At 34.9% G+C, this 12,080-nt stretch overlaps 1 protein-coding gene across 10 annotated transcripts in view; it reads right to left on the bottom strand.

The window, feature by feature from the left end:
- Positions 1–12,080, bottom strand: part of LOC124186552 (potassium voltage-gated channel protein Shaker) — a 271,921-nt gene continuing 259,841 nt past the window's right edge. For 6 of the 10 annotated variants that reach the window (XM_046578359.1, XM_046578358.1, XM_046578355.1 and 3 more), the window contains 3 exons: positions 11,666–11,856; positions 8,298–8,471; positions 4,273–4,666 (listed from right to left, as the gene is read on the bottom strand). In XM_046578359.1, the coding sequence (XP_046434315.1) occupies positions 8,305–8,471; positions 11,666–11,856 (358 nt within the window). In that variant the 3' untranslated portion in view covers positions 4,273–4,666; positions 8,298–8,304. Of the gene's footprint in view, positions 2,271–4,272; positions 4,667–8,297; positions 8,472–11,665; positions 11,857–12,080 lie in introns of those variants that run through there. The other 4 variants (XM_046578357.1, XR_006871698.1, XM_046578361.1 and 1 more) reach the window with 4 other exon arrangements.

The following is a 12,080-nucleotide window of genomic DNA, read 5'->3' on the forward strand; positions in this document are numbered from 1 at the left end:
ATACCTAAATGCTTTCTTTCTTTCTTTTTTTTTCTCTAATTACTATTGCAGTCACAGCCGATAAATAATTAATTAATAACAATACGCACCGAATATCATGGTCGGAACATCGACTGCTTGTTTAATCAGTTTTCTCGCCGTGACAAAACTCGCGTTTGTGTTTAACAAAGATTTGGATTTGATGCGGATTACCGTAGTCAATTTTAGGACAGGCATTTTTATATATATATTTTTTTTTTCTCCACGTCCCATTAAACCGAATATTTATACTATTGAATCGATCGATTTTCAACGTACATAAAGCGCGACTTAAAGTATACCTGATTCAATCGCTTAGAATGATTTACGTCCTCGAAATACGATTTATCACCGTATCAGGTATGGAAAGAAAAAAAAAATATTTTACCAAAGAGAATCAATTTCAAGAGAATTCAATGAGAGTCGATAGAGCGAAAATTTACGATTGGCAAGTTGGAAACTTTGAGAACTAGGGATTTGATTTGATTTTTTTTTTTTTTTTATCATTTTTTTCTCATTTTTTATAAGGTTAAGGGCACTAGGCAATGGAATGTTAATTTAGCAAAGTATGAAATACTAGGCTAGGCGTATAAAATTTTCAGTTACTATCAAATTTCACTTTCCTTTTCTATTCAATTTACTGTTTGGAATTTTGGGAGAAAAAAAAAAATTATTACCAATTTTATCGATTAATCCGAATGAAACGTATTTGCGATAAATTATGTATGAGAAACTTTGCAGCTCTTTTTCCAAACTCATTCTTCTAGATCTCAAGCTAAAAATCAAAGACATGAAAGATAGTAAACTAAATTCTTTTCAAAATAAATTCGACGCACATTTTGCATAGAGTCTGAATACATTGATTTCCTTACCGATTAAAATCTTGTTTCACTATCAAGAACAAAATGTCGAATAAACGGATTGTTTATTGAATAAAAATTAAAAATCTCAACAACACTTTGTCGCATCCGTTTAGAACAAAGAATTTCCATCGTGTTGAAATTTATTCGTACTTTTAGAAACAGGAATCAATTGAAAAATTCATCAGTTAATTCAGTGAAAAAATGAATACCCTTCAAATAGTTGCTAAAACAATAGGTAGTTTTGTTTTCTTCTCAACTTTCTTCTGATCTACAAAGTGTTGAAGACTGAACGATTTTCGTCTTACTTACACTGCCCAGTACCCTGAATCGTCGTAATAATCGTCGACGATCGTTCAAGATCGTGAAATTCAGCGACCGAAAAAACGAAACAAGAATAGCATAAAAAAAAAAAGAAAGGAAATTTCATACTGCAACGAAATTTTTTTGATCCACGTTTCAAGTAAAATAGCATTTGGGCCTGTGTGAATAATTCCACTGTAGATCGAGTTGACGGAATAATCTGTACAAGGTTTAGTTGTTAGGTATTAGGCAGTTCATCAGCCGTGGTGGAAGGATAAAAGCACACCGTGTATATACATATACATAATATATGTGTATGCGTAATCGCACTCTGACACTCTCAAACACACGCGCATATATATACGTATATATACACATATATATACAGACAGTGACATAGACAGTATATAGAATAGTATAGTTAATAGAATATAGTTAGAGTAGATAGGTAGCTAGAACATGGACTTGGCTCAGGGATGATCGATATTGTGCACGCAACTATTTCAGATTTGAGCATCTATATATATACAATATATATACACACATATATATATATACATTATACATATGTATACATATACATATATATATATACATATATATTGAATTTGTTGAGAAAATTTTTATTGAAATCGTTGAAAAATATCTTCAACTTTCGTATAGATTAATTATTGGTGAAAAAATGGTGAAACTTCTTGTCCGTCTCATTTCTCATTTTCAACTGCTTGACTTTGCGTCGGGATTGATTTGTTGGTAGTGTTTTCGGTTTTATGTATATATATATTTTTTTTCCCCCTCCTTTTTTTTCCATTCATTTAAACGTATCGTTAATTATTGTTTTCTAATAAACAACACGATATGGCTGTTGAACATTTTCGTCGGACATATAGCTACACATGTATGGATATTCGAAATTGAAATAGAGCAATTACGAACGCGAAGAGGAAGTTGTTTTTCGTCTTTTCTTATCTGCTTTCCTATGACAATATATCGAGAATCAGGACAGAATTTTGTGTCGACTACTATTGCATGTACGTACATGTCGCAGCTGGTGAGAAAAAATTTTCCGAAGACATGCGACGCTTTTCCCTCCTCCGTTCCGCATTCGGAACGAATGGCAACCAAAAAAAAAAAAAAAAATTTGCGAATATAATATGCAAAGGCTGGATTTGCTAATGTGAGAAAAAGAATATATTAAAAATATATATTATATATAAAGGAAATTGTACAACAGTAGAGAAGAAGAATATAATGAAGAAGAAGAAGAAGAAAAGAAAAGGAAAAACAGATAGGAAAAGAAAAAGAAACGAGAGCAAGTGGTGAGAGACCTCAGCGAAAAGCGTAACACGTCTACGCCGCGCGAGAGAGCTTTTTTTCACCTTAATTAGTAGAAACGTTTCACATTGCAGCACGCCTTTATATATACATATAAATATATATAAAGTATACATATATCCATACATATATATATATGTATGTGTGTGTGTATTAGGGTGTATCGAAAAATTTCAAAACTCTTGGCTACCCTGAAAAATCAAAGATATCATTGAAATAAAGGTCTCCGTGCAATGATTCGATTTTTTGACAATATATAGGGGGCGCGCGGGACGTTTAAAAACGTCATTTTTAGCGTTAAATTCACTCTATCACTGATAAACGGAAACAGATCAATCAAAAAATTCACCATTTTTTATACAAGGTGCCCAGATATGTACTCTTTCAAACCCATACTCATCGAGCATTAACAAATGGTTCGTGTATACGAAAAAAAAAATCTCTGAAAATCAATGTTTTCACTATTTTTCAATTAATCATCATTAAATATTGATATTATCAGTGATAAAATCAGTGAATTTAACGCTAAATATGGCGTTTTTAAACGTCCCGCGCCCCCCCATATATATTGTCAAAAAATCGAATCATTGCACGGAGACCTTTAATTCAATGATATCTTTGATTTTTGAGGGTAACCAAGAGTTTTTTAATATTACGATACACCCTAACGTGTATATATGTATATATAATATCTCGTAAAAACGATTTTTTTTTTTTTAAATTTCACCGCCGCAGAAGCTATAATAATAATAATAATAATATCCTCGTGTTCTTGCGCTTATTTGGTTGTTGTTGTTGTTGTTGTTGTTGTCGTTTTTTTTTTTTCTTCAATTTATTAAAATTTTTTTTTTTTTATTTCTTCTTTATCCTTTGCGTGTGGTTTTTTCTTCCCTTATCTTAATTTTCTTCGCGCGTTCGTTTTCTTGTTTTTTTTTTTTTTTTTTTTCAGTTTCATCGCAGTCGTTTTTTGTTTTTTTTGTTTTTTGTTTTTTGTTTTTTTTTTCACCCTCTCGTTTACTTTACTTTGTTCATTTGTTAGCTTCATTTTTTTTTTTTTATTTTTCGTGTTTTTTTCCCCTTATTTCGTTAAACCTTTTCCTTAAACGTAATTCTCTTCTCGTCCCCAATCCCCGTAAACATACTCACTTATATAGTCAATTAATCAATCAATCAATCAACCAATCAATCAATCAATCAATCAAACAATCAATCAATCAATCGTTTCATCAATTAATTAATAATAATAATTATCATATAGTATTATCTGGTATATAATTTAATCCCCGCCGTCGGTGGGAGGGAGCTCCCTTTTCCAGGGGGAGTCCCCGAGCACCGTAAATGCGGAGATGCAGTTGAACACTGGAGTCGGTGGTGGGGGCTGCGATCGCCGCGTAGGTCCCTGGAGGCGGTGGGAGAAAGAGGGATTTTGGAAATTTCGGAACGTTTTTTTTTTTTTTTTTCTTTCCTTTTGGAAATTTCGGATTTTGACGGGAAAGTAGGAGAGGAGGTGGAAGAGGAAGGGAGAGGAGGGGGGGGGGGGGGGGGGGAGTGTTAAGTAGGAGGGTCTGTCCGCACTCACCAATGTCTCTACTACACATGCATATACACATATATACCGTACATATGCATACACGTACATACTTATATATATGTATGTATAATGTATACACGAATTGTAATATTACACCGCGGAACACGTCAATTTATTTGTTTATTCATTTAAATATTATTGTTATTATTGTGTTTTTTTTTTTTGTTTTTTTTTTTGCAACGCATGCGTGAGATTTAATTTCCCGTGCTCCGGATTTTTTCTGTTGTTGTTGTTGTTGTTCTTTCTGTTGTTGTTGTTGTTGTTGTTGTTGTTGTTGTTGTTGTTTTCTGCTTGTTCCTCGTTTTAATTCTTACTTTGATTTTGTTTTTATCTTTATTTAATCAAACAATTAATTAAACATTGTTCCAAGTTTTTCAGGACTGCAGGCGAACGCGACCCGCGTTCAGACGGACAGACACTCACACACATGCAACACACTCAGGAGGCACGCACACCGTTCGTAGGTGTGCGGTGATACAGGCCTACGCCAGGTACTGTAACGGGATGCTCTTGAACAACTTGCCCAGCAACGGCCACCATACCGCCACCGTCTCCTTCACTGAAAATCATACGTACACACGTTACTTTTTGTAATTCGATACGGATGGGTGGGAATTTTTTTTTTTTTTTTTTTTCAACAAAGATCGGTATCCGTATATGAGGAATTCCAACCCAGGTCAACCCAGGTCGAATTGGCGTGGAATTCCCCATATATATACACTTAATTTCGTACGCAACGCGAATTTTCAAACACTGCTGACAAGGTTGCCAGATAAATAGATACCGCAAGTCGCCGAAAGGAGGAAAGGAGGCGAAGAGGTAGCCAAATGTAGCCAACCACCTCCCATTCAACAAATAATCCCTATGCAATGTGAAAACAAAAAATATTTGTTACCGCGCGTCTCAAATCGAACTATTGTTAAATATGAAAATATATGAAGTATTGTCCAAAACGCGAGATACAAGGGATGATTCAAAAAATCCGGTTTCATGTAACTACATATTTACTTTGTAACATTGAATGTAGAACTGATCATAAAATGATTCCCGGCAGTCTCTACGTACGAATGTACGAAGGAATTCAGGAGACTTTGGAAAAAAAATAAAATTCGAAGTATTATCACGTAGCATTTAATATCCTTTACTTATAAATCGCTTGTATTTTATAGTTTTCATTTTTCTTTGACACATGTAATATAATAATCGTACTGAACATTGGTATGTGATAAATCACACAATGTTACGACCGATTTTCGGAAATACCCAAAATATCGCCGTGTCACGAATCCAAAAAATCTGCCGCGAAAACCAACCTCTGAAGTAGCCAATTTGGCGTAAAGTAACTGAATTTGGCAACCCTGCGACTGCATGCACCGTCGTCTGTTAAAATTCAATGCGCATGCGCTACAATCCGAGTGCGGGTCTTTGCCAGGGTGGCCAATTGTCTCTAACCTCAAAAATTTTTACAGATGTAAACTGAGCGCAACTGCCATTGACGACAGTGAAAACTTTTTAAGTTAAAGACAGTTGGTCACTCTGGCATAAAGCTGTTCTCGGATTCTAGCCCATGCGCGTTAGATTTTAGCAGACGACAAACCGTGTAGTCGTTAGGAATTCACTCTGAACAGTAAAGAATGGAGCAACCGTTTAACGGTTTTAAGAGTGGTTGAAATTTGAGTATTTATATCTCGACGACCAATTATTCAAATCGATTGGGGTTTCTTTTTTTCGGAAATGTGTAGATCGAGCGTTATTTTCATATTCTTTTTATGAAAGTCAATTTGTAGGAAGCATATTTATTTGCAATAACGCCAACCATTTCGCTCGGTGTCCTCGATGTCTCAAAAGGGTCTCGAATCAGTTTATGTCAAATTTGGACACAGTATTTTTGAACGATTTATCCTGTGACCCACAATTCCACTTTTTTTCTTAACCGTTGTAATTTTTTATATTAATTAAATAATAAAATCAAAAATTCCAGATATAAAAACGAATTTCAACTTCAAACGATCATTTCTTTTAAACAAAAACAAAAAAACAGATCAATTTTGGCAAAAATGTTAAACTATATAATTACTCTATGTAATAACAAACCGTTTTCTAATCGCAAGTAAATCGGTTCAGCCATTTTTGAGTTACTTTAGGCACCGAAAAATATGTGACTGAGCAAAATGACTTACGTTGTTGTTGCCATAAATCCTCTCTATCACTTGATTCGTACGACAGAAAAAAAAAGAATAAATAAAGCTCGGTCGGCATGTTTCCAAAGAAAGCAAACCCCAATCCAATTGAATATAAATTTCCAAAATTCGGTCACTAGCTTTTTAAGCCGCCTACTCGGTATCATCAAGTTGTCTGTAATATTTTTATCAAACGCTAGATCATATTTTTCAATTACTAGAGATAATAATTGTACATAACGTCAGAAACAATACGGTAATTTTACACCTCTTGAAAACGAAAATCTCAGGTTTCAAAAATTTCCATTTCTTAGTTTTCTGATCAAATATGTAACAACTGAAATCACAAATATGATTCGTAAGTTTTTGAAGCTACAGACAATTCCCAATGGTATTCATATTTGATAGGTTACAATTTTTCAAGTTTATTTATTTTTTTTTCAACCATCATTTCAACTATTTGATTAGGTGTTGGAATTAAAAAGTACCTATTTATGGAATCGACATTTTTTTCAATGCGAATCCGAGAAGAAACACGTGTCAAAATTCAGGTCGATCTGGAAAATCTGTTAAATTTCCATGCACCGATAACAATAGTCATTTCTGATATGTTCACCGAAAGTAAAGTTTATCACATCACAGATGCTCGCTGCTATTATTTAACTAACTAACCGTTCAGAAACTGATGCTCGTGAAGAAACCATTTTAGTCAGTCTTAGGTACCTACTGAATCAAATAAATTTTTTACAATATCTGAGAAATTAATATTGTCAATTTTGGAGAACAAAAAAGGAGAGTTGAGTGTTTTGCTAAATACGTAGGCCTGGAAAAATAGATAATCGTTGTTAAGAAGTTGGATATCCAAAATTATATCAACTGATAAATTGTCCCTTTCCACATACGTGGATTTGTATCCTAGGTACATCAATTATAATTAACATTAAAATGGCAGACATTTCCAAAAGTTGATGAAATTATTAATCACGACTTTGTGACAACGGCAGTCAACAATATGTAACAAGTTGAATACATAATAGATTCACGGAGGTGTTAGCCTGGCTTTATACTATCCACACTTATTTTCATTTTTGATACAGTCATTAAAAACTCATACATCACGTGACGTAACGATTAAGATTAACACGCGGTTTGTAAAGTGGCATAGCTCAAATGGCGTGGAGATTACGATACAACATTTACGGGGGTTGGAACTGGTAGGAATTGGAATTGTACAGAACTGGTTTCTTGAACTTTTCATTCTTCTCTTAAAAGGTCCTACAATCATTCCCAAGCATTCAATTCATCTTTGATCGTTACAGAAATGGTTTCTTCGGTAGTAATTACAGCATGGTTTCATTATCCGTGTCTTAGATGATTAATCACATTGGAATAAGGTCGTTCCAAGGAAATTTGGTCACTCGTGGAATCAGGCCGACAATTTTCTTTCTTCTCCTATATTACATCTATCGATATAAATTCAGCTGCAAAACGTCACTGCTCGTAAAGTTTTTTTTTTTACTCTGTTGTAGGTACGAGTTCTTTTTGTGGAAAATATTCCAAAAGATCAAGTCTTCTTTTACCTAAACGATGCTCACGTATGGAGGATAACATACTTCATCTATATTCTTCAGAGACGCGTGTATCAAACAGGGGAGTATAACCGTACAGTGAAAATTGACACCAAGCTTCGAAATTGAATTTTTACAGTGCTTGAATAATTCTGGTAATCAAAAGAACGTGTTTCTAAACAGCAATACAAGAAGTAAAAACTAAAACGATCGGATCCTGAATGATTTTTGATCGACGAATTCGTGTTCGAATGAAAAAAAATCTTTCCAAAGTATCATCGTTCAGTTATTTTCAACTAGCAAAACTGATAGTGAAATGGTTTCGTTGAAAGAAAGATGAGTGGCTTCCAGGAGTGGTCGTATTTCTCTGAGAGGACCCGATACTAGTCTATACATCATACTTTCGCGTGTCAATCATATTATCGATTTATATAATAATTACCTAGTAGTCAAACGTCAGTCTCAATGCTTACGCAGGCTGGGTTAATGTTATTGTTGTGGCGGGAGTTGCAGTTGGGCCTTCTGGCAACCTCGTGATGGGTCAACAAAATCCCCTCCTCGAGCTCAATTATGTCTGAAGATGACTCCGACATCGAGTTCTTCTTCATGTGTTGACCTGTCGTGGAAAAGAGGAACGCGGTTATAATAATGTGAGAATTGCGATAACGCCTCTCAACTGCAATAATAACATCGTGTGACAGAATCACCTTAAATGGAGATGTTACACTGGCTTGTTACTCTGAATCCATCGGCTGGTAAAAGGGTGTGAATACCTTTCACGCAAACTGGGCAAAGCCTTAAGTAGGATGAAAAGAGCATCTTGTGGCTTCGTAAGTAAAGGGATTACCGACAGCAGAACATTCAGCCTTGCACCTAATCTGACGTATGTCGGACTTTTACTCTAATTTACAACCCTCGACCTTCGTCTTCTACTTTCTTCTGACACCTTGTTTTTCTTTCTTTTTATTCTTATCACGAGACGATGTGTTCGCGAGGCCGGCAGTGTTTTTTTTTATTTATTTTTATTTCGACATCTCAATCCCAGTGCCGATTCAACCCTTGTTTCATTCAATATTCAACCCCAGACTTGACGCAATGTCTCCCACAAATAACCGACGTACAAACACGTAGGAATAACGATCCAAGGATAAAAGAACCGTTTACAAAATCTGCAGTTATCTTATGCGTGCTAATAATAGTGAATCATAAAGAAACGACATCCTTACTATGCATCAATATGAGTAAATTCAATTACCGCAACCTCAGATAACAACAATTCGATAAAAGCTACTGTAACCAGAGTGTTGAAAAATTATTACACGCTTATATTTTGGATACCAGTTCCCAATTTTTTTCAACTTATTTCGAACATCTCCAAGAACTTCGTTAAGAATTTTTTTTCATGTAGTCATCACCAGCATGGGTGAAAATGGATATGTACGAGTAAGCTACGAATCAAATAACGTTTTGAATTTACGTCCGCCATATTGGATCCGCTATTTTGAATTTTAGAATTTTTAGTTCAGATTCGTAATCAGCGACTCCAAAAGTTCATAAGTACAAAATTCTAAATGAATCGAATGTAGGTAAGGAAAAATGTATGCACGAAAGTGTCAAGTCGTTACAACTGAATTTGGAATACTATCTTCTTCGAACGCGTTTTGAGATATCAAGTTCTTTCTCTGATACGTCGAAATGATGATGAACAAGATTAAAATCACACGTTATAACTACACTTGAATGTGAAATTTCTTGAACGAAGAATTTCTTTCAAAATGAGCCCACAGATATTAGATTTGGATCAAAAACATTGTATTTCAATCATTTCTATCGTGGGTACTGATCATAAAGAAAAAAAATCTCAAATTCTTGATATCGTATCCTTCGTTGTTCGAATTTGCTAAAATTCATTTCTGTCCAATAGTAAAAATGTTTTTTTCTTCGTATTTACTATTATTAGCACAGACAAGAGATTCACTGAAGATTTTCTAACGGATTTTTCTCTCTTCTTTCCAAAGCCTTTTTGCAAAATGTAAAGCACAAATGATTCGCTTTGAAAATATCTCCAAGGACTCTCGTGTCAAGAACCTACATGGCGCGATCATCGAACGGGTTAAAAAATTATTCGCCCTGTTTATGAATCCGTCAATTCACAAAACTATCTGTATTTTTTGACACGAAGCAGCTACGCGATTCGATTCCGCTCGACTATTTTTAACAGAGGCACATCGACGTTAAACCCGTTCAGAATTCCGCGTGTATTCAATCATTTCGACAATAAAAATTAATAGACGCTAAATGACTTGTTTATCACACCGATTGATTTAGTACTCAACCCTCCAGCGGTCAGACTCGAGACATGTTAAGTAAACATTCAAGAAACCATAGAATTACAGGCATACCAGTGCTAGTTGAAATCATTAACCGATGTCATTTTTTCTACAATATAATGTTTTTTTTTCACGCAAATTGGCAATTGTTTTTCAATGAAAAAATCTAGCACCATGCGTCAAAAGAATCAAAAAAAAAGCACACAAAAATATTCAACATGACCTTGGGGCTAGGGGTCGGCCGTTAAAAAAGTCATTGTATCATCCGTTATTGTAGGCATTTTGTAATCATTGTAATTACGTTGTAATTGTGAAAACGTGTGCAATCGAACAATTATTTTTTATTAATGTGATCATTCGCAGTCGTCTGGTAGTCATTGTGATTACAATAATCATAAAATTATTAAAACTTTGACCTTGATTATATGAAATTTGAATAGCGCCGGTAAGATAGTCTTATTCGTTGTTCGTTATATGGCAAAAACAAAATCACTGATGATTACAGATGATTACATATGATTGGTTTTTATCGTGATCGCAGTAGTCATGTAATTAAGGTCCCGTTTTTCTGTTTCCAGAGACAAAAGAAAGATATTGTAACCACAGTGAAAATGAAAAGTTGAGTTTTTACTAGATTTCCATGTTTTGAAGTTCACCTCCAATCATTGGAACGTATGTGATCAATTTTTTTGTTCAACGATATCTCGAGAAAGAGTTACCGGATTTCAATGACTCTTGTCTGAATCGACGCGGCTTTTCGAAACATAAAAGTGATTAGATTTTAGGTTCAATTATTTAAATAACAAAATTCCAAAAAATCAAATAAAAATGTCGATATCACGAGAATGGATGGATGGATTTGAATGTAAAATTCATACCGTGATGTTTCTTGGATTGCTAATCACTAATCTACGGTCAGACTGCTAGATAGAAAGAGGCGATTTAATATGGTGAAAAAAAAAATCCAAGAATATTCTGATTTTGGTAGAAATTTGTAGGTGGAGCTTTCCAAGGACAGACTTTCAAAATTCGTAATGGTAGATCCGTTAAAGCGGTTCGAAATAAAAAAAAATAGTTATATTTTCATGTAGTATGGTATCCGATGGCTTTCAAATCGTTAATCACGGTTCTGAATTTCTAGTTCCAAATTCCAGTTCGATATTATTCTTTTTCTTTCTCTATGAACTTGGAACCTGCACTGTAAGAATGGGAAGTTCGATGACTGGCACATGAACGGTCTAAGTGTGATTGTTTTTCCGTTATCATACATAAACAAATTTCAATATTCAAAACACAAAATATTATGTATTCGTGAGAATAAAAAATATTTTTTAGATTTATGTAATATCTGCAGTCCGCGATGAACGCGTAATTTTTTTTCTTAACTGCCGACCCCTCGCCTTGTGAAACACATTCGAAATGGATAACCACTAATATTTCGATCAAAGCTGCAGGGGTGAATCGATTCAGTCCGACTCACCCAGTGTACCGGGAAGATACGGGCAACTGGTGACATGATTAAAGTTCTGTGACTGCATTTCCTCCTGGTCAGTCTCCCGATGATAAAAGTAGTTGAAATTCGAGACGATGACGGGAACGGGTAGAGCGATCGTCAGGACACCAGCAATCGCGCAGAGCGATCCAACGATCTTGCCCCAAACTCCGACGGGCCTGAAACACGTCAAATTAACGGTAACAACTTTCCGTCGACGAATAAATATATCGGTTTTCAACGTTGTGCGAGGTGTGGTGTCTATTTTGTGTTGGCGTGTCGAGGAATAGTGTGGCTCTACTTGCAGGAGGTTCATCTGTGAATAACTAGTGCTGCTTGTCTAATTCAAGTGCTCTCTAGGTCTATACTAGACTAAGAACTAAGCTAAACTTATAATTGGCTA

This window comes from Neodiprion fabricii, chromosome 7 (genome assembly GCF_021155785.1).
Source record: "Neodiprion fabricii isolate iyNeoFabr1 chromosome 7, iyNeoFabr1.1, whole genome shotgun sequence".
NCBI classification, from domain to species: Eukaryota; Metazoa; Arthropoda; class Insecta; order Hymenoptera; family Diprionidae; genus Neodiprion; species Neodiprion fabricii.